Consider the following 25989-nt stretch of genomic DNA (forward strand, 5'->3'; position numbering starts at 1 on the left):
CAACTTGCTGTTGGAGAAATGTTCTTGAATAAATTAACACATTAACCTTTGTGAAAGAGATGAAATATGTGATGAGCGCTCAATGATTCCCATGGCCATATGACGAAATGTATGATGAAATACCTCGGGTCCATTGCCATCGAGTCAACTTTGGTTCAGTTATTTGTTGACTTCATTATTAACTAAATTTAATTTGTGCTAATCGACCATAAAGTAACAAATTTAACAATTTTTAATTTTAATAGCAATAACAGTTAATTTATTTTCATTCGTTTATGCGATACTGAAGCGTGCCTGATCAATGCATGGATGCATACATACAATTTCCACACCAACACCATTTCCACCAGCGCTGGGTTCTTCGGCAAGTAGAATTCCATGCGAGCGAACGCATGGGTGTTGCGTATGTAAGTAACCAAAGGAATTCATTTAAAAATATATATATAGTGGTATGAACTTTTATAAATTCATAAAGATTGGATAACATTTTGACTCAGTTTTCGCATTGTAGAAACCCTTCCACGTTTTGCCACCACGCTCACTGTAGCAAAGTTTTAGTTCGATTATGCAAGGCTTAGGGGAAGGAAGGAAGGAAGTAAGGGAGTGCCGTAGGTGTAGTATAATCCTACATTCGTAAAACTATCGTCCTCGGAACGTCGGCGTATGCTTACAGCTAAGTTTAAGCCTTTACGTTCCTTTGTTTACTTTGTTTCGGCAGGGATTCGCTCGCTTCGCTTTAGTTTTCCTCCGCCGCTAGCTTCTCCCCGCCCATGATCGCCTTGATGTCCTCCGCGTCGAGCGTTTCGTACTTCAGCAGTGCCTCCGCCAGTGCCTTGTGCTCCTTGGCGTGCTGCTTGAGAATGGCCTTAGCGCGGTCGTAGCTTTCCTGGAGCAACTTTTTGATCTCATTGTCGACGCTCTCGACTGTCGACGGCGAGAGGACCTCATTCTGGCCGAACCCTTTCGGGCCCTCGATCGTCCGGAGGCCGACCCGCTCCGACATGCCCCACTCCTTGACCATGTGCGCCGCAATCGAGGTGGCCTGCTTCAGATCACTGCTGGCACCTATAAGTCAAAGAAAAGTAAAAATTTCCATTTAAAAAATTGATACCTCCCAATGCTTCGTGAATAACATTTCTCTCTGCCTCACTTACCGGACGTGATTTTATCTGCACCGAAAATCAATTCCTCTGCCGCTCGCCCCCCCATCATGGTGTCCATCATGGCGAGCAGTTGCTGCTTGGTCACGTGATAGCGTTCCTTCTCCGGGATGTACGCCGTATGGCCTAGCGATGGACCCCGCGGCATGATTGTTACTTTGTGAAGTGGGTGCGATTCCTGGGCACATGAAACGGAAATGAAAATTATGTTAAACTGAACCAATCCCTCTCGTAAACCGTTGGTCACCTTCAACTGACCTTTGTATAGTAAGCAACTATGGCATGTCCACCCTCGTGGTAGGCGGTAATTTTGTTCGCTTCCTCATCCGGAAGCCGCGACTTCCGCTCCGGTCCCATAAGTACTTTGTCGCGTGCGTTCTCCAGGTGTTTCATCGTGACCGTTTCGGCTCCATCGATGGCCGCACTGCGAATAAAAAGATTTTTAATCACGCAACTGTACTGCCTCCGGGTGTTTCCATGGGCTTACCGCAAGGCAGCCTGATTGACCATGTTTTCAATGTCCGCCCCGGTGAATCCCGTCGTCCCCCGGGCCAGTTGATCGATGTTGATTTCTCTGCTTAGAATCTTGCCCAAATAGTACGTAAGAATTTCTTTCCTGCCGGTAAAGTCGGGCGTCGGAACGACCACTTCTACGTCGAAGCGTCCGGGGCGCAGGAGCGCCTGATCGAGATCGTCGCGCCGATTGGTCGCACCGAGCACGATCACTCCCTCGTTCTGCTGGAAACCATCCATTTCCGACAGCAGCTGATTGATCGTCTGGTTCGCGTACGGATGCAGCACGGAGTTGGTACGCTTCGCGCCAACCGAGTCGATTTCATCGATGAATATAACGCACGGTGCACGTTCTTTAGCGGCCTCTGAAAAAGGGAATCGAGTGATCGGTTCGTTTAAGTATGAAAATTCCTTAATTGTTCGTTGGCTCTCCCACTTCCCGCTACTTACTGAACAGATCCCGTACACGACGGGCACCCTGGCCAACGAGCACCTCGTCAAACTCCGGCCCGGCAGCATGGAAGAACGGCACACCGGCCTCCCCAGCGACGGCACGTGCGAGCAATGTCTTGCCCGTACCGGGCGGTCCGACCAACAGCACACCCTTCGGCAGCTTTCCACCGAGGTTGCTAAACTTGCCCGGGTTCTTCAGGAACTCAACCACCTCCTTCAGCTCCTGCTTCGCCTCGTCGCATCCCTTCACATCCTCGAACGTCACGGTGATGTCCTCCGGGTCGACCTCCACCTGGTTGCCGATTTGTATTCTACTAAAGGGAAGCAAGCATCAAGCGCTGGTCAGTTTGAATTGACCCAAAGCGGAAGGGAAGGGAGCGTGCCAACGCACGAAGGTAGGAAAGAAAGGTTCACTGTCGTTCGGTCTTACCTAAAGACGGACCCATTCGGTGATGCGAACATGCTAATGAAGATGCCAATGAACACGACGATGATGAGCAGTTGTTGGAAAAACTTTAAATATTTCATTGCCTTGCTCGAGCGGTTCTGGCTGTCCGGATGCGACGCGGTCAGGTAGCCCTCGGCGAACGCAATCTTCAGCCGTTGGCGCTGCTCGTCCGAGAGCGTCGGATCGTCTGCCAACAGTTTGTTCAGCGGTTCACCGTGCGGCTGTGAACTGACGTGGGATTGTGCAGAGTACGCCACCGGGTCGTACTTGTGAGCAATTGGTGGCGGTGGAGTTCCTAAAAAAAATACACTAGTTATAGCGTTTGTTCGATTTCAATGCCCTACGGCCACTTACCCAAGGCATCCCTCATACGCGTGTACAACGCCGGATTACGTTTCAGTTCGGCGCTTATCGATCGGACTGTCTTGAACCCTCGCTGCTGGGCAAAGTTCCAGGACGTGTTGTGCGACAGTAATCCATGCACGAGCTTTTGTACCGCTTCCCCGCTGAAGAACAGTTTCTCCGTCGACGTGGCCACATTTTTGCCCTTCTTGACGCGCGGTGTTACGTTCAGACTCCACGGAGTGTTCTCTCGTATACTACCGAGCAGTTCCACCTGGCTAAAGTGCTTCAGCAGGTTTCGCTCCAGCCGCCGGGGCAGCTTCAGCCGGTACAGTTCCTCCGCAGGCACCGTCTGGGCCGCAGCCGACGGTTCGACCGTGCTCCGGAACGCATCGGTGTACAGCTGTACGAGCGATTGCTTCAACCGGGGCACAAAGTCCTGCTGCTGGGCGAGCTGAGATACGGTCTCCTTTCCTTGCCGCTGCTGTTGATGCTGGTGGTGTTTGTGTTGCTTCTTGAACGCGATGTGACTGTGTCGTGGCGTTATTTGCGATAGATGGAACCACAGTTGCTGCGAGGTGGGAAAACACAAACCAAAACTCGCGATCAATAAGGGGTAGAACGTTCGATCTGGTTTTGGCTGACGTAGTCGTTACGCGGATTTGCGAAATCTCGTTCGATATTTAACCACCATACTTACGTGCTGATGTGTGTTTACGGTAAACATCCTCACAGGATGGTTGCGTTATCAATTCGGATGCTGCCTGCTAGAAATGACCCCGAGCGCACGTCGAACGCACTTTTACCACACGGACGGGAATGATGCAAGCGCTTGCAAACAGTCAAACGTCGATCGTTGCGGTTGAAAGGTTATTTTATTAAAACTTTTTCTCACACAATTCCGCAACAATCTTCTCGTCTATCTTGGACTTGCCTGTTGTATAAGTTGACTAGTGGTGGGTCTCTTGATATGCACCTGACAGATTAGTTCCATCTCTACTAATTGGAATGGTGCACCCAGATGGAAATAATATATTTTTTAAATTAAATGCTGCCTCTGGGAACATACTAAAATGGACTTGCCATTCATGAAATATTTTAAGTCGTACTTTTATAATCACAACATAAAATGTTACGCAAAAACTCTTCCTAAATTTGTGGATTGATTGAACTTACTGGGTCCACGAAGTCACAGTTCCAAAAACCGAACGAACCCAGCAGTTCGAAATTCTCGACACGACGGAATGTTGTTTGACAGCGATGAAAAAACACATCATCCCCGAGAAAAATCGTGAAAATCTTTGCGGGACGGTGAATGTGTCAGAACATAATTAACCATTTGCAGCGCAGCGCGCAGTGAAAATAGTTCACCCCGTCGTAAGCTGCTGCAATATTGTATTTCGGGTTTCTGTCGTCCTTAGTTCCCGGTTGTTTGGATGTGCTTTCCATTACTTCGTGCTCCCGTAGTACCCGTGTGTAGTTGGCCCTAATAATTGCTGGTGCGACGGATTGCAACGTATGCACAATCCGGAGCACGCAAACGTTTGCGTGTGGCAACGGGGGAAGTACCTCATCCGAAAGTAATACGGGTCACCGAGTACTACGGGTGATAAGCTTGGCCCTACGTTCATCTCCTCCTTCGGCAAATCATAGTAAACATCGCCCCGATAGTGTCTTATGAATGAAATTCGCCCAACCTAACCACGGGCCAAGAAAGGGGATGTTTGTTTTCGTGCGTAACCCGATGGAGGTGCTGTGCAAGGAAGATGCGGTTGTGTGATGAAGGTTATCTCATCCTGACTGTTGGATAATAATAATCAAAAGTGCATCGCCTCCCCCATCGTGTGCAGTGCATAGAAAGTCAGTGGGCGTTAAGCAAGTGCAGTGCATTGGGGGAAAACCCTTACGTAAGGTGTGCCAGTGTAACACGAAAGGTGCAATATTGAGGAGTTCACATTCCCCCACACAAGACGTCGAGATATCTCGTCCATCACCCCTTTGGTAGAGCAACCTTTCCGTGAACTTCGTGGTCCGCTTTGGGGTAAAAAAAACATACCGGAGACACCGGGAACGCCGCAAGAATGTCGTTTGTCAGCGGTACGACCGACACCGAGGCGGCACAAAAGTTTCTCGAGGTGCTGCAGAATGATTTTCGTAACCTTTCGCTGGAGACGAAGAAGAAATATCCACAAATCAAAGAGGTACGTTGTTGGCAGGGCTCCATAGCCCCGGCAGGGTGGTGGGTTGAAGAGGAGGGGACGTTCTCGCCTAGCCAAGGGCCACGCAAACGTGACAGAATAAGTAATACAGTCCCCCTTGGACACCGCGGAAGATTGGTAGCTGAATGGAAAAGGTATATTTTATGCGACACAAATAACCACACATACCATTTATCAGCCCACTCTGCTGGTGCCGGTTGACGAATGCCTCCCAAAATTCGATGGTCGTTGCGATCCATTATTAATCACTCGTACACGACACTTGAGTCATCTGATAAAATGATACGGCGCATACGGTGGCACAGCTGTGCGCTGGTGGCGTTCGCTTGTGGCCATAAGAAAGAGTGGTGAAAGTGAGGAAGACTTTCGAATTATTTATTTTCTATGTTTCATAGCTCCACATTTATTCGTTTTGGAAATTCTAGCTTCTTCGTATTACAAAAAACGTTTTTCCGATATTTATCATTCTTTCATCTTATTGTTTATTCGCTGAAATATTTGTATACAGAAAGAAAAACACCAACAAAACTTTTTTGGGAAACTCAGGAAAAAACTTTTCTGTCGAAGGAAATTTATCACATGGTAGAACAGTATCGTAAGGCAAACAACAGTGGATAAACAAAACCACGAACACAAAATTTACAACCACCAGTCGCCAAGTCCGCCAAGTGGCCGTCTTGGGTCGCACAGGCCAAGGCGCCTTAAATCATTTGTGCAAATTTGCTTTCGGCTTGGATTACGATCTTCTTTTCCTCCACGAAAGAAAGCGTTTACTGCGATGACGCGGCCTGCTGAGCTCTAGCGATCGTTTAATGATGGTTGATTTTCTCCCCCGGTCTTTTTTTTTCGTGTGTCTGGCTTTGGAAGGGGATTTTTCACGGAGTTTTCCTTCCCCTTGGGACACCTCACACCATGGGGTGGCAGATAAAGCCCCCATCGGTTTAAGCGTGGATGTAGTGTATGAAGAAATTTAATCGAATTTAAAACCACACTCGGACAGAGGGCTTGCTTTGGTGGTGTTGTGGGTCCTGGGCGGTCCGGTGTAATGGGAATTTTGTATGCCATGCAAACTGGCCGCGCTGGTCCTTTTTCCATTACAATCCTGCCCCGGCAAATGGCGTGTGCGGTTAATTAAAATGATTATTTCTGTTAAAATATTTAAAACACAACTCTCGCTCACCCTCGTAAGCTTTCGTTCCAGTTCGGACACTTCACCCGCCCCCTCCACCGGAAACCCCTGGCGAGTTCATATGGCCGAGAGAGGGAGGAGGGAGTAGATGCGAAGGATGCAAATAATAGGAACATTGTCGAGCATTATAAATTAGATTTCCCTGGAAGCACCGAGCGTCCATTTCACGCCTGAGACCGCTTATCTCCGGGCTCTGTGTCCGTTCCCGCACGGAAAGCCCAGAAAACAACCCCCTTTTTTAGCAGTTTAACAAATTAGTCTAGCAGAAAATGGAAAATGTGTTGCCGTAGCCTGTAAACTAGTTAGTAGAGCTTCCTAGCGCCATTTCCCCCGTTGGGGGAACTAACCGCAGCCTCCGCAAGGATCTGTCTGCACCGGCCCGAAGGCAACCGGCTGTTGCTAATTCAATATTTATCCGTCAAACAGAAAGCCAGACCCATTGTGTCAGTCGGCGGAATATCCCGTCGTGTTCTTTTCGTGACCTTTTGTCTAATTTGGAAGAGTTAAAAAATGGCTCCTGTGGGGGAAAAGTTCTCTCCAGAAAAGGGATTGTAAAGACAGGCTGGATCAAAAACTGAAAACTCACGAAAGATCATCTTAGCCAGACGATCCCACGTAGACATAAAAGAAGGAGGCGTATAGGACTACATACCATTTCAAACAAAAATAAAACACCCTAAACGATATGTTCGCTCCGTTCCCCGCGGGACTACCGAAACTTCCTACCGAACGTTGGATGCCGAACCTAATTGATCAGAATGACCTCCGGGGGGAGGGGAGGGCGGCAAAGTTGGGCAAACTATCCTTTGCTGGCAAAGTTCTCGAGCATCCGCACTGCAGCCCCAGAGGCAGCAGAACCGGAGCGAAGGATTCTATCACGTCCCGACGAGATGTGATAACTCGTTGACTTTTTAGCTACTAAAGAGGACACCCAAACACATTTCCCCCATTTCGGTTCGGTTCGGTTCGGTTCGGTTGGTCTTCCCAGAAGCGTTCTACCGTTTGCTACAATTTAATTATAATTAATTATTTAAACACTCCGGCGTACGTTGCCGGTACGTTTCCTTGTTAGTGAAAGTTTGAGTGTACTCTCTCCCTCTACTTTGTTTAACTATTTTATCGTAGCTATCAATGAAACGTATTACAACTGTTGGCAGACTGTGTTGCAGAAGAAAGTAGTTTGGGGAGGTGAAAAAAATAACCCCAAACAACATGCCCAATTGAAACCAACGGCCCGCCCAAAACAGCAGGAGCAAGTGTTGTGTACAGTCATTGAAACTTTAAATGCACCTCGTAATGAACGGGCGAGCCAACGGACTACCACACCATTAGCAAAGGATGCGCACTAGGTTTTCGCCAGGGTCCCGGTGGATGAAGTTGTTTTTACCGCCCTTGCAAGAAGAAGCACTGGGAAAGCCCATGGGAAAGTCCTTTATTGAAAAGTGCATGCCTTTAGATCCCGGCGACGTTGGTCGTTTTCTTGCAAAAGGGCACAATCGCACCGGAACTTTATGGTGCCATTTATTTGGTTGCACGTTACACAATTCCAGTGTAACAACCACCACCACAACTGGGCGAGGAGTTTTGTGGGGACATAAAAGATCTTGGAATTCCCAGCCACTGCTGCTGCTCCTTCTTTCGTTTTACTCTAGTTTCAAGTAAATTTTATTTCCGTGTTTTGTTGGTACGCTGGCCTCCCGAAACTGTCGGTCCTGGCCCGGCGTATAAAATAGTGATAAAGCACAATATAAATAGAAATCCTGCTGCCGCAAACACACTGACATCGATAGAAAGAACCGGACCACAACAGCTACGAACCGAAACTCAAGACACGGCGCCATCCTCTTTTATTTAATCAGATTTGATTCCACCGCCGGCATTATTATTTCCTTCGGAACGGAATCCAGTTTTTCCCGTGTCCTTCTTCCGTCCGGCCGACTAGAACCAGGGAGGGTGGGAGTGAAATCCAAGAAAAGACACGTTTGGAGCCAACGAACGCTCGGGATGCTGATAGTGAATGGCTTTTCGGTTCCGTGTCCTGGTGGTGATCGTCAAGGAGGGGGGTGGAAGAAAGACGTGAATGTATATCACATAAAATCCCCGCAAATCCCCGCGCGAAGAAGATGGCCCGATTCCACTCCGAACGGACGGGATGGAACGTCCAGCGCCACCCCCACCACCGCCATCATTCTAGTGTTGTTCAGCTGACGGTGGAAAATCTTTACTGCCCTTTTCCGACTTTTTGGGGTGAGATTTAGATCACACATACCCTTCGTGTACCCTTTTGTAACCAACCAACCTTCTCTCCAGTTTTCGGGGGAAATGTGGGTTTTGGGGCCACACTGAGACACTCGCTGGTGGAGTAGGAAGGGTGAGGTTTTTCCGCAGTGGGGCAACACTGTTGGACGCCCACGCGATGGGCGAGATGCCCCTATGATGAGTGTAAAAGGATTTTACGGCTGAGCTGATTTACATGTTTTAGCTTTCTGTTCCGAACCGAGCCGAGATTAGCACGGAAGCACATCCCAATATCGTTCTGCCGTTGCTCTTTCGGGAAGGGGGTGGCGTTTTGGATTTGGAAAAGCAAGCAAACTCGGCAAGGGTGGACTCAAGAGAGACAGAGCCGGTAATTAATATTAAATTATAATTACCCCCGGGGATTCATTTATCCTACCTAGCACACGCCGAGTAATGTATGCAGCGTGATAAAAGATGCAAGAGCTAGTGATATGAGCCCGGGCAAATCGTGCAAAGCAGTTTACAACAAATAATCATATTTAAAATGTAAATTACATTCCTGGGCGCTGTACCCCGCGTACGATACTTCAAATTGATGGAAGCAATTCATTTTTATGCGTAAACAGTTGGTACCCTTTTCATTTCGATTGTACCAGCGTTTCATCATTGAAAAACCGGTGTTTCAAATTTTAAAACAATCCTCATACATTTTCTAATACTAAAAAAATTGTCATCACTTATGTTTGGCAAATAGTCAAAATACTAAAACCACCACAAAAAAGGAGGATTGGCAAAACATTTACAGTCGTAAAAAAGGTCTTTTTTGCGACCTTTTTATGCAAATTTGCTTTGTGCAGGAATGTCCGAGTATGCTATCATGTTCGGGGAGTTGTAATGTTTTTTATTTGACCAGATTGTAAAAAATTATGACAGCTTCACCAGTTCAACTTATTTTCGCATCCCTCTGCAGTCATTTCGGATACGAATGAAATGAAGCGATGCAAGTGTTGAGAAAAACGGGACAAAAAATCTGATTATGCGCAATATTGTTTTCCAATTCATTCATTTATTGAACCGTACTTCATTAACGTTTGGAAAACTTGGTAGAAGGAAATTTTCTTGTTCTAACGAGTCCTTTCTTTTCCGCTTCGTATTTTTGTTTTTCATATTCACTGATAAAATTTTTCGAAAAAAAAATACAGTTTTGTGTGTGAATCGGGGACATTTCTTTATTTATTTATTACATATCTCCATCCATCCATGAATATTTCACATTCACTTAAAATTGCTGTACCAGATCATGCTGTAATCTGCGAATTTTAACGTCTGTTTTAGTGCATGTGTATTGTGTGTGTCTTAAAAATAATTAATGTTTGTATCGTTCAAACTTGACTTGTTTAACAAATTCTCTTAAGATTTCATAACTGCACTATTTTTATTTAATTTCATTTTAAAGTTATATTTTTCCGTATTTCCGGAATTTTAAATTTCCAACTCAAACAACCCACCGGTTCACGGTATACCGTACACATCAAAAACAATACTGTCAATTAAAATGGCTTCAAAGCACCAGCGGCCCGGGGACCGTGTTGATCTGTTAATTGATCCCAACCGAAACCGCACATATGCGGCCTACCGCCGTAACATCTTTCGGTTGACTCAGCTAATTCCACCGCAGTACACCATCACTCATCCTACCCTTACTCAGTTCTACGAGTGTCTGTATGTGTTATTGGCAATAGAGGTGAAAAGCCCGTTTATCAAAACGCGCCCACGGTTGCAAACAAATTTCCCGAAGAAAATCCCTGGGGGCGTACGTCGCCCGATGAGTTATAACGGAGGTACACGTGGCCCTATCGTCCATCCTGTCGCTCGTTGGAACCGCTTATTCGAACGTTCCCAAACCGAATTGCCACACATCATGTCGATACTGGTGAAAGGGTACGTTGGAGCGACGTACTGCAATCATCATACCTTCAGTCTCCATCATCAACAAACACTAGTCACTAAGGGGGTGGGAGGTTGACCCAAACCGCCCATCGTTGGAGCAGCCTTTGCGGGTCGTACTAGCGTTTAATTAGATGGCACCCATGATGCGCCGGCTAATTCCCGACGTTACAGTGAACGTACACCGTCGAAGAGAGAGAGCTTAGAGCCTGTCCGTGTAAGTCCGCCCTGCAAAATAAGCCTCCAACCCGAAAGCCACAAAACATGGCCCCGGGGGGGGACCCGGAACACCTGGAGGTCCTGTTGAGGTTCTGGCATAATTCCGCGCGGGCCTGGTGGGTACGATAGGCTTTCGGTATCATGAAACGATTATGATATTGGCCGTTCCCAAAAACCACCGACCGTTGGACCGTGGAGCGCCCAAGCTTAAGGATTGGTTTAACGTGCTTTTTAACGGGACGCGCAAAACAATGGGGGCTTAAAATATCCACCTCGTCGTAACGCCGCTCGCTGGTGGTGTTTTGTGTGTTTGGGAGGAAAATTGAAAAAGTTTCACGCAATTAATTAAAATGTTTAGACAGTCCTCCTGCGACGCGCGTGTCCTTTGGCGAATCCTTTCCTTTGTAAACTTTAATCCACGGATAGGAGACAAGTTGGTGGCGAAGAGCTTTTGAAAAGTATCCTCGGCTCTTGGAAACCGAATTTCGTTCAATGGGTAAACACAGTGTTAACAATATGTTTCACAAAACATAATTCGTAAACGTGTGTTGATTAAAATTTTCCACAAACCAAAACAGAGATGCTTTAAATACCGGACGACCTGTTCCTCTGTGGAATGTTTAATTACACACTCGTTACATGACGATGGCGTACGAGTTGTTGCATGTAGAGTTCTAAATTCGAAAGAACACAAAGCACCACGGAAGTGCCACTTTCGGGCCCGTTCCGGCTGGAATAGCACGAATGGTTTATTGCGCTTTTCTTTACGTCCCAATTCCTAGCCTCCATTCTCGAGAGGAAAACCCTTCTTCGGTGGAAATCTTAATTACAACCCAACGGTCCGGTCCCCCGGTCTAGTTGATGGACCTGTTTCCATCGTTTCGAGATGGACGACGGAAGTGAAAAGCATTAGATTAGGTGCTAGACGACCACCAAAGCAAATCCGACCGACGACGGACGAGAACCGGGTTGGGATTGGTTTGAAACAAACTGTCCCGGGCCGTTTTTGTCCGGTAAGCAATAAATTAGGTGCGCGTGCATGTCGACAGTACGTAGCCTAGGAGTTCGTTTTCCCACCTCTTTTCCGTCGGATGACGTACGAATCGGTTTCATTAACCTCCCAAGGAGAGGCCCATCGGTGGCTTCCGGTTGCGAAACGAAGCGATGCGATGCGTTGTAGTAGTGACGATGGTAAATGGCTCTTGAAACCGCAAACCCGGAGAAGCTGGCCAGCTGGGTGTGGGTACCCATTGTCTAGCTCGAGGCTGGCCACCACCCCCCGTAGGTGCAGCACGATAATGCGCACGGAAAAATCATAATCATCACGCATATATCGCCACTAGTGGGAAGGCTAACCTCGACGGACGAGTGAAGGATCCGCATGTCAGTGGACGATTTTATCGTAACGAATGAGTTTATCGCCACTTCACCGGAAAGGAAGCCGAATGAGTAGTGTGACGACGTGTTTTTGCACATCGTGTGCGTCCTTCGGTATCCTTGTCGGTTGGTTTCGATGTCATAGGAATTGAGATTCTTTGTGGAGAGTTTTCCAATTATTCGATTGTTTTTTTTCTACTAATGCTGATTATTTTATTTGCAGCATTGTAAAATTGTTTTAATTTGAATTTATAATCAATCAAACACGTGTGAAAATTATATTTGATATTCTTATCAAAATTATAAATAATCAGCCATCCATTTTAATATAACATTAACTACTTAAAAAGACATGGCATTTAAGAAATTCTTCGTCGAATTTGACTTGAAACACAAAACTAATTAAATATCTGCCCCAACCTTTATGCAGAATACAGTATTTATTTTAAAATAGAAAATCGACATCGAAACTCGTGGTATTAAATAAATGCTAATTGAAAGTCATCGTTACCAGAACTCTTTCCACTCGTTGGTTAATATGAAACATACATAAAATTTAGTACATAAAAGATATAGCATATAAGAAATTCTTCGAGGAACTTTGTATAGTTTTGATTGATTATTAAAAATTTTGTGCAATACTTAAAATCATTCAATATCTACCCCAACCTTTTTGTAGATTACAGTATTTATTTTAAAATAGAAATTAAACATCGAAACTTGTGGTATGTAGCAACTCAATTGATGCTAATTGAAAGTCATCATTACCAGAACTCTTTCCACTCGTTGGTTAAAATTATACATATTTGGATTTGTCGGTTTTACCACGTTTTAAATCACCTTCTTGCGTCGATCTCAATTAGGTGAGCTTTACATTGAATTGAATCGGTTGTACGTAGAGATTGTTATGTTAGCGGAACGACGACGGTCACAATCGATCCGTTTTTTATTGGAAAACCCCCCTCTCACACACGCTGGGTTTGGGGTTTTCTGCCCTGTTTCGATGGAATTGCAAAGGGTTGAAGTAATTAAAACGAGACCACACTTGAGAATCAACCCGAGGGAGGGGTTTCTAATGAGATGCTGCTTAAGGATTACCGAACGCCGGTACCGTTCAAGATGCGGAAACGTGATCATGCATTAAGTGGTTGGGCGAATTAGACGTCGTACCGGCGAATCTGGGCCCGAAAACCTTCACACCACACAAACCACGATAAGGGGAGGCTGGCCCTGTATCGTGCACCACTTGTAAGGATCATTAAAAACTTCGTCCACTTTTCCGCTTTTCCCGCTAGCTTTCTATTCCTACAAGGGAACTCAAGAAACTTTGTTTGCCAGGTAAATCTTGAACGGTGTGCTAGCGCACCACATTCGCCAAATGCTTTGGGAAAGTATGTTTTGTCCGTGGATAAGGTTTTCCCTTATCCTCCTTTGCTTGCGGATACACGCACACTCGTGTACGTGTGCACTCTGTTCGATTTTAAAAGTGCTCACTCCATAATGCACCGATTTTCACAGCTTACCGGAAGATCTTCGACACGACGGTGCACCGGCCGGGGGGAAAACCCCTCCCACCAACTCTTCACCAATCGGACGGGGAATGCATTTCGTACGACCATAAATAAATGATTTATTGGTCCACCGCAAATCGGCAGGAAGTTGCTGCATTGCTTGAGACCTTGCTGCTGCGGGATCTATATTTAAATACACCTGCACCGAAACGGGATTGCAAAGGTACTGCTCGCCTCCATCCGTTCCCACTGACTCCCTTTCCCCTCCCCTTTCTACCGTGTGGGTGGAAAATGTCGAAGAATAATTGCCCTCACTTCCGGACGAGACACGAGGGCTACAGAAAGGGGCGGGAAATGTACTTTCAAATTTGTCATACCAAGCCGGGGCGCGCTCTGGTTGTTGTTGTTGTTGTTGTAGCCTACGCTCGATTTATTTCCCTGCGAACGAACGTCGGCCTCGGTCTCTCTCGGTACCATTAGCCCGTGCTTTATCATTCGGTGTTTTACTTGCAAGGACATAAATACCATACCGAAGAAAAATGCAGTGTTTTGTATGTCTTAGGTTATGCTCACTACATTCTAGCTTGTTTGTTTGTTTTTTGTTGTATTGGTTCGTTTTTCCCTTATCTGCACAAAGACAACGTGCGGTGGGTGTGAATCCTGGCGCAGTTGTTTGGGTTGTTAATCTTTCCGCTGCATAACAAATGATCCTTTCTCCGCAAGCTGAAGGATGATAAATAGTATGGTTTACAGGCAGCCATATTTCTTCAGTGTTCAGAGCTTTTTTTTAAATTGCCCATTGATGGGTGTAATCAAATATTTTTTAAATATTTCAACTGGATGAATTTCCCCAATATGCACAAAATGAGCTCGTAGGCCAAGATTTTGCGCGCATGAAAATTTTAACTTGCATAAATTCTGCATTAAATTATTTCTGATTTTAGTCCACATCAGTTGATTGAAAGAAAAACTTTGTTGACAGGCGCTTTATGGGAGAAATATGCTGCAGTCACCTGAATCAAAGTATGCGTGTATCTAGTTGCTCTAATCTCTGCCTACTGTGTGCGCTTGCTACGAACATGTACACAAACAAAGTGTTAATCTTTCTATCCATCCATCGAAGATGATTTATAACTTCCGGGATTTAGATGTTTCGATTAATTTATTTTTAACTTTCTGCAATACACAAAACAAAATCTGCGTCACAAAAAACTCTTCCTACTGTGTGTGTGTGTGAAGGTGTGAAATTAAAATGCACCATCTTTTTCACATTAACCACAACAATGGGAAGAACAATTCTCGCATTCCATTCTCTAACCGCCTCCACTTTGAACAACACGCTGAATTAACCTTTTCAACCGCTTTCCACCACACAATGGGCTCAGTAAACGGAAAACTCGTCGAACGGGGTTTTCCCTCCGTCCGTTTCGGCCGGATTTTGCCACCGGATCGGAACCGCGATCCTGACTAAAAGCGGTAAACGAGCGCTCGGCGGCGGAAACATTGTCAAACAGAAACAAAACGGCGCTGCCCCAATTGTGTGTTTGTGTGTGATGTATGCTCACTTGCAGATTTGAATCACTGCCAAGAGGGTATGATGGCGGTGGGGGTTTATGAGGTGCAAAACAATGGCAGCAACATTTCTTCGTCCGCAAGTGAGACGATCCATCCCGGAACACGGAATGCCACCCATGCCCCAGCGCGCGCTAACCTGTAAATCCATCCAACCGGCGCACCGGTTTTCGGGACGTGGTTTGTTTTCCGAACCGTAGATAGGTGCTTTTGTTTTTCCTTCCAGGAAAAAGCGAGGGTGGGTTTTTCGCCCTATTGGTTTTGCCTTTACTGCCACATTATGCTGGGGATGCCGCTTTTTTTTCTCTCTTTTGGTTCTCGTTCTTCTATTGCACGCTAGAAAAACGGGGTGAAAATCGTGTTGTATGCTAATTAAGCTGGCGTCCCTAATCTCGGCTATGCCATTGTTGCCAGCGTTCTCGAGCTCCTAGCTGTCCCCGAGATTTGTCCACCGTTCACACGGGGCGCGGACAGTTTGTGACAGTTTTATCGGGTAGCTTCCGTGTCCATTTTTGGCGCTGTTTATTTTTCTATCGGATTTGTTTGTACATTTGTCCCCTTTTTGGGGTTTTTTTTTATCCCATCCCGATGGTGGTTTATGATTCGTTTTCCTCAGTTGTTGATCGTTTTTTAATTCCATCTTTTTTTCCACTCCGTGGTTTTTCTTTTTTGCAGTCGTGCGAGGAAGCAATCCTAAAGCTGAAGGCGGCCGGCGCTAATCCGCAGACACCGGTCTACTATGTGGTCAACCAGATCCTGTACCCGCTGGTGCAGGGCTGCGAGTCGAAGGACGTGAAGATAATAAAGTTCTGCCTCGGCATGATGCAACGGCTGATCACGCAGCAGGTGGTGGACCAGAAGGGGGCCCGCTACATCACCGACACGCTCTGGATGCTGATGGAGAACGGCACCGAGGAGGTGAAGGTGCTGCAGAGCGTCACGCTGCTGCTGACAACGAACGCGGTCGTGCACGGGGAAACGCTGGCCAAAACGTTGGTGCTCTGCTTTCGGCTGCACTTCACCAAGGACTCGACGACGATCAATACGGCCGGGGCGACGGTGCGCCAGCTGGTGTCGCTCGTGTTCGAGCGGGTGGTTGCCGAGGAGGCGGAAGCGGCGGCGGTGGCGGCGGCCGATGCGAACCAGGAACCAGGGGGGGAGCGTCGGGAGGTGAACCTGGAAGAGCTGAAGCTGGCGACGGGCGTCGCACCGAAGGGCCTGCTGCCGTGTGCGGCCGATGCGTTTCTGTTGTTTCAGGATCTGGTGCAGCTGGTGAACGCCGACCAGCCGTACTGGCTGCTCGGCATGACGGAGATGACACGCACGTTCGGGCTGGAGCTGCTCGAGTCCGTGCTGACGCAGTACACGTCGGTGTTCTACCGGAATCCGGAGTTCAGCTTCCTCCTGAAGGAACGGGTGTGCGCACTCGTCATTAAGCTGTTTTCTCCCAACATCAAATACCGCACGGTGGCTCCACAGCAAGGACCGGGCGGTGTCGGAGGTGGGGGAGTGCAAGGGCCCGGGGGTGGCGCACCGCACGATAAACCCTACTTCCCGATCAGCATGCGCCTGTTGCGTGTCGTCTCGATACTGATCCAACGCTACCACGGCCTCCTGGTGACGGAGTGTGAGATCTTTCTCTCGCTGATCGTGAAATTCCTCGATCCGGACAAACCGGCCTGGCAGCGGTCGCTCGCCCTAGAGGTGCTGCACAAGATGACCATACAGCCGGAGCTGCTGATATCGTTCTGCCGGTGCTACGACCTGAAGGATCACGCCACCAACATCTTCCAGGACATTATCAACTCGCTCGGGACGTACGTGCAAAGTTTGTTCATCAACCCGCAGCTGCTCAGCGCGTCGATGGGTGCTGGTGGCGCGGCAGGAGGCGGTGGGGGAGGTGGTGGAGGCAGCGGAGGTGGAGGTGGAGGTTCGGGAGGAGCTTCGGGGCAGCAATCGCAGTTGATGGGTGGAATGCCGGTCGGGCCGGGTATTTCTCCACAGCCCGGTTTCATCTTTCGTGGAGTTTTCCTTCCGCTGGTGGTGACATTCCCAAGCGGGCAGTCAAAGTCCACGTTCCTGGAGATGCTGGACAAGATGGAACCGCCGCCCATCCCGGATGGGTACGGCATTTCGGTGGCGTACGCCTGCCTGCTCGATATCGTGCGCTCGATTTCACTCTCGATCCAGGGTCCGTCGCAGTTGGGCGAAGAGAAACCGGTCCCGTACGGGCAGCGGGTCAGCGACGCCGACAAGGCACTGCACATCCAGCTCATCCACTCGAGCTGGCTGGGACTGTTGACGGCACTCGGGCCGCTGATCGATGCCGCCACGGACGAGTCCTCGACCGAGAGTGTACTGAAGGCGATTCAAAACTATGCGGCCCTGTGCGGGCTGCTGGAGCTGCATACGCCTCGCGACGCCTTCATCACGGCACTGTGCCGCGCCTCGCTACCTCCCCACTATGCCTTATCGGTGCTGAACGTGAACTATCAGGGCACGGCGGGCTTCAAGCCGGCGCATATGCGCGGCCTGGGCGGCGGCGGCGGGCCAGACATGGGTGGTATGGGGGCCGGTGGCTTCCACGGTGGTGGGCACGGAGCATCGTACGCGGAGATCGACCAGCAGCAGCAGCAGCGGCACCCGGTGGTGGCCGTTGGGACGCCGCTGCCGACCTCCTCGCTGCCCGTCGGTGCCCACCAGGGACCGGTGCTGCTGACGGCCAAGAATCTGCAGTGCATGCGCTCGGTGCTGCATCTGGCGCACTGCCACGGCAGCATACTGGGCAGCTCGTGGCACATCGTGCTCACCACGCTGCAGCACCTGGCGTGGATTCTCGGGCTGAAGCCATCGACCGGCGGCAGCCTGCAGGCCGTCCAGAAGCCACCGACCGACGCGAACTCCATCACGCAGGTCATGACCGACCTGCCCGTGCTCTCGACCATGCTCAGCCAGCTGTTCGAGTCCAGCCAGTACCTGGACGATGTCGCCCTGCACCACCTTATCGACGCGCTGTGCAAGCTGTCCCACGAGGCGATGGAGCTGGCGTACAACAATCGCGAACCGTCGCTCTTCGCCGTGGCCAAGCTCCTCGAGACCGGGTTGGTAAACTTAGCGCGCATCGAAGTGCTCTGGCGGCCCCTCACCAACCACCTGCTGGAGATTTGTCAGCATCCACACATCCGCATGCGCGAGTGGGGCGTCGAAGCGATCACGTACCTGGTGAAAGCCGCCCTACAGTACAAGTACGAGCGTCCGCTTAAGGAGAACCTTAAACTGCAAACCTTGCTCCTCGGTCCACTGGCAGAACTTTCCTCCGTACCGCACGGCGATGTCCGGCAGCGTCAGCTCGACTGCGTGCTGCTCGTACTGAACGGTGCCGGTGAAACGCTCTCCCACGGTTGGCCACTAGTGCTCGGCATCATTGGTGCGGTGAGCGACCATCACGGAGAATCGCTAATCCGTATTGCATTCCAGTGCTTGCAGCTGGTCGTGACCGACTTTCTGCCGGTCATGCCCTGGCGTTGCCTACCACTGTGCGTCAATACGGCGGCAAAGTTTGGCTCGCAAACGCAGGAACTCAACATCTCGCTGACGGCCGTCGGGTTGATGGTAAGTGGTCGAAGGGTGGAGGGAACTTTTGGATAAAATCTTATAGATAGGATAAATCAACCTTTTTGTAGAATGGGGCGAATAACTTGTTTCGAAACCTTCACGAAAAGTAGTAGGAATCGTTGATGAGATCGTGGTGTTTCCGCAGCTTGATTTCACAATATTTTGTCCTTCAAGTGGTTCCAAGTTATATATATTTTTGCAAATCGCATAACGCAGTTAAAAACATGCTGGTTTTATTTTACGTTCCCTTTTAATTATATTTGATTTCTTTATGATTTCATTTTGTAGTGGAACATTTCGGACTATTTCAATCAAAACCAGGAGAAACTGTCGCAAACCGTCTGCGACGACATGTCGGTGCTGCCCGACTTCCCCGGCACGCTCAACATGCCCCACTTCGACCGGCTGTGGATGTGTTTATATGCGCGACTCGGCGATCTGTGCGTGGATCCGCGACCGGCCGTCCGAAAGTCCGCCGGGCAGACACTTTTCTCCACCATTTCCGCGCACGGTGGGCTGCTGAATCCGCCCACCTGGCAGGCCGTCCTGTGGCAGGTACTGTTCCCGCTGCTCGACAAGGTAAGGGCGCTATCGAGCTGCGCCAGCAACGAGAAGGTGGACACTAGCGGGAACATCCTGATACACCATTCGCGAAACACCGCCCAGAAGCAGTGGGCCGAAACGCAGGTGCTAACACTGTCCGGTGTTTCGAGGGTAAGTCCATGTACGCAAGTGTTTGGAACAGAATGGCATTTTATTAATCTCGATCTCTATTCCCTTAGGTTTTCAACAACAAGCGTGCCCTCCTGCAGCTGCTGGGAGACTTTCCTCGTGCCTGGGCACTCCTGCTGGAGTTCATTGAAAATTCGGCGCTTAGCAAAAGTAACGAGGTTTCGCTGGCGGCACTGAAATCGTTCCAGGAAATCCTCTACAACCGCCCCGCACCGCAGCCAGCCCCCTCGTCCGCATCGACGGGGCCGACGGGTGACGAACCTGCCCGGCGGTCCGATGGCCAAACGTCCGAGGCCGACATTTGGAATGTTGCGTGGCGCGTATGGTTAAACATTGGTGCGGAAAGCACGAAACCCCCATCGGTGGGTGAACTGTCCGATAAGGGTGGCGTTGGTGGTGGTAGTGGTGGCGGTGGCGGTGAGGATCTGTACATTCCCAGCCAGGCCTTCCTGACCGCACTGGTGCACATCTTTCCGGCGCTGTTCCAGCACATCCGGGCACGCTTCAACAGCAAGGATCTGACGCAACTGTGTGCCGTGCTGATGAACGCCGTGGCCGTTCCGGTGCACAGCGATTCGACGCCTTACATTATGTCCACGATCTCGGACTCACTGCTAACGCCCCTGCACGACGGCGTACTCGACTGCATGGAGCTGCTGCAGAAGGAAGCGATCGGTGGAGGTGGCAATGGTGGGCTGAAGAGTATGATATCGGCCATCTTTAAGCAGTTGTTAAGTTTCAGCAAGTTTGCCTGCGCCCCACCGAGCTTCGATCGGGTCGAAACGAGGTGAGCAACGTTACTCCAGTGCCCGGCATGTCCAGTCGAGGTAATTTTCTCTATATCTTCCCGCTTAGACCGTTGAAATCATCCCGCACTGGCAGTGTAGGAGCGAGTACGAACGCTGGAAGCAACACCGGTGGCGGTCTGGTTCATCCCGTCGTGTCCTCCAACACGAACGGCGTCGAGTGGGTCAGCATGAACTACATTCCGTTCGGCGAGAAAGCGCTCACGGTGGCGGTAAAGCTCTACCAGCAGACGGCCAACGACGTGGCAGTAATCGATGGGCAGATTTTGCACGAGATCATCCGGGCGCTTCATCTACCGCTGTCGCTCAAGTACAAGTGCATGTCGTCGAGCACGTGGAAGTTGGCCATTTCGAGCTTAATCAGCGTGCTGCATACCGGGTTGCCTGTGGCACGGAAGCACCCAAAACCGTTCGCCCCAATGTGGAAGGATTTGGCCGACACGTTGGATCAGTTCCTGTTCACCAAGAGGTACTACATTTAATTTTATGTTGTTTTGATAGCGAGATCGCGATTATTATATATACAAAGTAGTTCTTTTGGGGAAAACAACATTATCTCGAAGAAAAATCCCGTTCCTTGAATCATGAAGATATCTTGTTTTTGTAGGAAACTCTCTGGAAGCAAAGGTAGATGATGGAAGCTTCTATAAAAATGACCCAGCTTTATCAGATCGGCATTAGATTGTTGTTGGCAAATCCTAGCAGGTCCTTAAAATATTCAAATTCAAACTGATTCCCCCCTTCTCGCCCCCCAAAACAGTGTCTGCATTGTGGAAGATCGTGGCCTGGACGAGCTGATCCTCGACGAAACGATCGACTGTCAGGTGATCGAGTTGATACGCGACGAAATTCTCCCATTCAGCCAAGAGATCCCGCAGCAGTTCATCCTGGACGCGGTGGTAATCTTGAACAAGGGTTCAATCCACTCGGCCACCACCGGCAGCACACCGTTCGCGGGTTGCGAAACCGAGCTGAAGCTGCGCGAGGAGTTTGCCAAGACGTGCTTCGAAACGTTACTACAGTTTTCGCTGCTGGACGATCGGGTCGGATCGCATGCGGCGGCTGCGGCGGCCGCGGTCACGGGAGCCGGCGATGCAAAGGATAGCAATGTGGCCAACAACAACAACACCAGCGCCACGACGACGGAGGGAGGCATTGCGGGACAGCTGGCCATTACGGCACTGTTGCATCGCTTCGAGGAGGTGCTGCGAAAGTTCAACGAAGATGAAAGATTGAGTGGAAAGTTTCCGTTGCCAAGGTATGCCACAGTGTGACGGTGTTTTGTGTGTCCGTTTTCGGGAAGGTTAATTAATGGATTTTCCATGTTTCTTACAGGTATCGACTTTCGGAAATTTCCTTCGTGCTAAAGGCCGTCGCCACCCTTGTGATATCGATGAAGAAAGCACCACCGGCCAAAGGTAACACATTCGTATTCCACTTTCGACAACGTGGATAACACTTTCTTTATCTTTCTCCTCCTCCAAGTGGGTACCACCGCCTGGGAGCAGCTGATCAACCTCTACCCTTACCTGGTGGACTGTACAACCACCAGCTCGGCGGAAGTGTCCCGGTCGCTGCGTGAAGCGCTCCTGCAGTACTGTGATCTTCTTCGACCTCCACCAACGGCGCTGGCCGATAATGGCCATACCGCTCCCGGTACCGCTAGCGAGATCGTTAATACCAACGGCATCAGCCACTGTTAGCTGCTGTCGCACACCTCGTCCAGTTTCTTCTTTCTCGTGTGGTACGACTCCGGTTTGCTGATGAAGTTACTGGTCTAGAGGGTTAGCACGCCATTTTGGCTAGCAAAATGAAAGGAGGGGAAGTTATGACAACGACGGACGAAAACAGGGGACACTTTTTTCCGAAGAGCAAAAGCAAGGCATGCTACTCTCCACACGAGAAGCAACACGTTAGCAACAGAATATAAATGCAAGCAAAACAGGAGACAAAAGAAAATGGTAACGAAAGTTTTAGCAAAACAAAAAATTAAATAAATCATTTTAAAGAAGCCAGTGAACGTAAAGAGCGAATCAGGATGGCATATTATTAGCACATGAAGTAGAGCAAACGGTTTTCGAAGGTGTGTTTATATTTGTGTTAGTTATTATCAGCACCCGGGCGTAGCTTAATGCTATCGGTATTATTTTTCACACCTCAATTGGCAACAGGCAAGTGGGGCAGCGTGCAAACCAGAGAGTGGCCACCGAGAGTAGTGGATCCAATGCATTATTTTCCTCGTTTCGCACATCGTATATTGGTATGGAAGCATCAACACATTAGGAACATCGCAGTAGGCTCACAGCTTTGAGCGAAAACGATCATTTATCCATATCACGATACGATTCCGTTCCGTTCCGTCGATTTACTGCGTATGATAAGCATATTTGCATTACAAGTATTTTTCCTCCAGTTCATACGAATTATACACATCATTATACACTAAACTTTTTCGGTAGCGTAGCTAATGTTCGCGTAGCGGTTCACTCCTGTTTCGAGCCTTTCATTCGCACTTTGCGATTACAGTTCCTCTCTTAAAACACACAGATCCACTAAAAATAACCCACAAGTTTAACCTACCAACGCATCTTGCAACAATGCCTCTTCTATGAATCGATCAACCTTTCGAGCATTAGAGATTTTCTAGTTAACGTTTAGTCTTGAACGACCGGTCCGTGTAAGTTACCCGGTGACGAGTAGGTGCCAAGAAGATGTAGTGCGTGCGGAACGTGGCCAAACAAAATCTATACCGTTCATGTTTTTTTTACGATGCCGCTTTTGATACACTTAGCACATTTATGGGTTCAATACCAGGAAAAACCAACCATTGAAGCATTTTTGAATCGGGTTATGATCCAGCACATTCTGTTCCTTCATTTTTCATTCATTCGGCTTCCTAGCGGAAAAAGTTACGAGGCGGTTAAAAAACAGACCAGCGTGCCGAATAGGTAGTTGAATACTTTCTCTATTGGAACGGAAGAGACGCACGGCGAGAGAAGAGGAACTCCCTCCCTTATTATAGGATCGAATGCTGGATGTTATTACAGCGTCCGAGTCGATCCGATCATGATGATTCCTATCGTTCTATCACCATTTAAAGTAGTTGTTTAGTGAGACAGAGAGATTTGCAAGGAGTAATCGAAAGTGAAACAAACATTCATCTTACATGGTTGTGTTGATACAAAATGAAAAAGAGAGTAAAAATAAATGATACTTAAAATAACGTACCTGCTTTAAGTTGTGATGGGGGAGAAAGTGGGTTTGTAAAACTCCAAATTATGTCTTTTGTTTGACTTTCTTTCCAGGACCATAATATTTCGCTGAAGCAATTTTAATTTAGCCATTCAGGTGCGGTTGAAATTTAATGGCTTCCAGCTGAGTTTTTCTATCGTTTTAACACTTTTATAAAGGTATCTCTCGGCACATTTATGTTTGCAATCGATCGCATCTTTTTCTTTCCATCTGATTGTTGTTTCAACAGCTTCATCCGTCTCGTAACATCCCCACCGTACTAGAAAGAAAATTGGCCAAAGAAAAGGAGGTTTTAAAACTTCAAATATGGCGCGTACTGACTCCTAGAACTTACCAATTTGGCCGTAACATCCTTCCGGTAGGCTTTGATAGTTTCTCGGGCCAAAATCTTTCCCCCGACCACCGCTTGAATGGCAATCTGCACCATCTGCCGGGGGATTAGTTCCTTCAGCTTTAGCACCAGCTCTCGCGCATGGTTCTGCGCTTTGCTCGAGTGCGTGATGGTGCACAGTTCCTCCACCAGCTGGCCGTTTAGAAGCACGTCCATGCGCACGATGCTTGTTTCCACGTACCCGTAATCCTCGTAGTCGAAACTGGCGTAACCGGAGCTGAGCGATTTCAGCTGATCGTGAAAATCCAGCACAATCTCGTTCAACGGCATGAGGTACGTGGTCATGATGCGCTCGTTGTCGATGTTAAGGGATGTCTTCTGGACGGCGCGTCGTTCCACGCACAAGCCAATGATCGCCCCGACACACTCCGTCGGAGCAATGATTGTGCCGAGGACGTACGGCTCGTGGTACTCTTCCACGAACGTCGGGTCGGGCAGGAGTGCCGGGTTGCTGATGAACACCGTTTCGTTGCCACCGTGTGCCGCGATAGCCTTGGTACCCTTCAGTTTGATCTTGTACGTAACCGAGGGTGCCGTAAGGACCGGTTCAGCATCGTACTCCTGCTGAAGTCGCTGACTGAAAACATCCAGATGGAGCAGTCCAAGGAACCCCAGCCGCCAGCCTTGTCCGAGCGCGGGACTAGAATCCGGCATTACGGTGACGGCGGAATCATTGAGCACCAGCTTTTCTATCGCTCCCTTCAGCACCGGATGCTGGGTTTGATCCGGTGGATACACACCAGCAAACACCATTGGCTGTTGGGGTTTGAAACCCGGCAGTGGGACACAACTTTTGTCCCGTTTGAGGTACACTGTGTCGCCGATCTGTGACTCCTTGCTCGTGCGCATGTTGCACCCGAGAAGCCCAACCTGTCCCGCCACCAAACGGTCCACTTTGCGTTCATCCGGTCGAAGGAGGGCCAAACTTTTCACCTCATACGCGCGACCCGTGTGGCATAGAACTATCTCCTGGCCGGTACACACCTCCCCGTCTTTCACGTAGATCAAATTAAGCGCACCCCTGTACTTGTCGAACCAACTATCAAAGATAAGCGCTCGGAATGGTGCATTCCGGTTGGCAACCGGCGGTGGAAGACGATCGATGATACTGCTCAGTACTTCGTCGCAACCAGTACCCAACTTGGCCGAAACCTTTAGCACTTCCTCGGGATCGATGTCGAACAGGGTGAGCAGTTCGTTACATACCGCTTCCGGACGAGCATTTTTGAGGTCAATCTTGTTCAGGACCGGCACAATGACGAGGTTCTTCGACCGGGCCAGATGGTAGTTGGCGACTGTCTGCGCCTGGACGCCCTGGTTTGCGTCCACCAGCAGTATAACGCCGTTGCAGGCGGCCAACGAGCGGGATACCTCGTTCGAGAAGTCCACATGACCGGGTGTGTCGATAAGATTAAGCAAATAATTCTCTCCCGCACGTTTGTAGATGATGGAGGCGGTCTGCGCCTTCACCGTGATGCCACGTTCCTTTTCGACCTGCAAGCTGTCCAGCACCTGCTTGTTGCCGGCATGTTTGGCGATGGTACCGGTAATCTCTAGTAATCGATCGGCGAGGGTACTCTTGCCATGATCCACGTGTGCAATTATACTGAAGTTACGTATTCGACTAACCGGAATTTCATCGTACTCGATCTCTTCTGCTAAATGACTGGCGGAGTTGTGAATTTTGTTGTGTCGAAAGCTGCTCAACATCCATCTACAAACAAGGCGTCGTTCGATGTTAGAAGCGAATGGATCAAGCGGCAAACAATGCTTACCGTATCGGGACTCTACACAGTGTTCGGATCGGTGAGTAACTTGTTAAAACCATAATTAATTCATATTACACTACAAATTGATACAAACACCGCTGTTTCTAAAATTCCTTGTGTTTACATTCGTTACACAACCAAGAAAAAAAAACAACGCAAAACGCACCAACACGAGAACTGTCAAAAACAGATGTCAAACAATAACAAACCCAACTGATGTTCCATATTCTGCTTGT

The 25989-nt window shown here is 48.8% G+C and overlaps 3 protein-coding genes across 4 annotated transcripts; 1 reads left to right on the forward strand and 2 right to left on the reverse strand.

Moving 5' to 3' along the window:
- Nucleotides 1-249: 249 nt before the first annotated feature.
- Nucleotides 250-3830, reverse strand: LOC131282661 (ATP-dependent zinc metalloprotease YME1L). 2 transcript variants are annotated; one of them, XM_058312184.1, is made up of 8 exons: nucleotides 3617-3830; nucleotides 2929-3487; nucleotides 2557-2869; nucleotides 2124-2437; nucleotides 1648-2038; nucleotides 1419-1584; nucleotides 1155-1338; nucleotides 250-1065 (listed from the first exon to the last, which is right to left on the reverse strand). In XM_058312184.1, exons 1-8 carry the CDS (start codon nucleotides 3641-3643, stop codon nucleotides 737-739), a joined length of 2283 nt encoding a protein of 760 aa, XP_058168167.1. In that variant the 5' UTR covers nucleotides 3644-3830; the 3' UTR covers nucleotides 250-736. The 2 variants fall into 2 exon arrangements, with proteins under 2 accessions (XP_058168167.1, XP_058168166.1); XM_058312183.1 differs by having other exon boundaries at nucleotides 2124-2440.
- Nucleotides 3831-4997: 1167 nt separating this feature from the next.
- LOC131281051 (protein MON2 homolog) lies at nucleotides 4998-22122 on the forward strand. Its single transcript, XM_058310303.1, has 8 exons — nucleotides 4998-5117; nucleotides 15864-18800; nucleotides 19092-19517; nucleotides 19586-20322; nucleotides 20391-20810; nucleotides 21102-21599; nucleotides 21677-21759; nucleotides 21827-22122. The coding sequence occupies exons 1-8, from the start codon at nucleotides 4998-5000 to the stop codon at nucleotides 22042-22044; spliced, it is 5439 nt and encodes a 1812-aa protein (XP_058166286.1). The 3' UTR covers nucleotides 22045-22122.
- Nucleotides 22123-23695: 1573 nt separating this feature from the next.
- On the reverse strand, nucleotides 23696-25694 carry LOC131281269 (translation factor GUF1 homolog, mitochondrial). The gene is made up of 2 exons (XM_058310548.1): nucleotides 23928-25694; nucleotides 23696-23852 (listed from the first exon to the last, which is right to left on the reverse strand). Exons 1-2 carry the CDS (start codon nucleotides 25692-25694, stop codon nucleotides 23727-23729), a joined length of 1893 nt encoding a protein of 630 aa, XP_058166531.1. The 3' UTR covers nucleotides 23696-23726.
- Between the last annotated feature and the right edge of the window lie 295 nt (nucleotides 25695-25989).

Source organism: Anopheles ziemanni, chromosome 2 (genome assembly GCF_943734765.1).
Source record: "Anopheles ziemanni chromosome 2, idAnoZiCoDA_A2_x.2, whole genome shotgun sequence".
Lineage (NCBI taxonomy): Eukaryota > Metazoa > Arthropoda > Insecta > Diptera > Culicidae > Anopheles > Anopheles ziemanni.

What these genes read in the sequence shown, in the direction of transcription:
- LOC131282661 (XM_058312183.1), bottom strand. Translation starts at nt 3,643, where the DNA reads ATGTTTACCGTAAACACACATCAGCAC. An exon ending in GCGTATGAGGGATGCCTTGG is followed by an intron (nt 2,870 to 2,928) that starts GTAAGTGGCCGT and finishes TATTTTTTTTAG; the next exon opens with GAACTCCACCGCCACCAATT. An exon ending in TCGTGTACGGGATCTGTTCA is followed by an intron (nt 2,039 to 2,123) that starts GTAAGTAGCGGG and finishes TCCCTTTTTCAG; the next exon opens with AGGCCGCTAAAGAACGTGCA.
- LOC131281051 (XM_058310303.1), top strand. Translation starts at nt 4,998, where the DNA reads ATGTCGTTTGTCAGCGGTACGACCGACACCGAGGCGGCACAAAAGTTT. An exon ending in TGACGGCCGTCGGGTTGATG is followed by an intron (nt 18,801 to 19,091) that starts GTAAGTGGTCGA and finishes TTCATTTTGTAG; the next exon opens with TGGAACATTTCGGACTATTT. An exon ending in GAAAGCACCACCGGCCAAAG is followed by an intron (nt 21,760 to 21,826) that starts GTAACACATTCG and finishes TCCTCCTCCAAG; the next exon opens with TGGGTACCACCGCCTGGGAG.
- LOC131281269 (XM_058310548.1), bottom strand. Translation starts at nt 25,694, where the DNA reads ATGTTGAGCAGCTTTCGACACAACAAAATTCACAACTCCGCCAGTCAT. An exon ending in AGGATGTTACGGCCAAATTG is followed by an intron (nt 23,853 to 23,927) that starts GTAAGTTCTAGG and finishes TTTTCTTTCTAG; the next exon opens with TACGGTGGGGATGTTACGAG.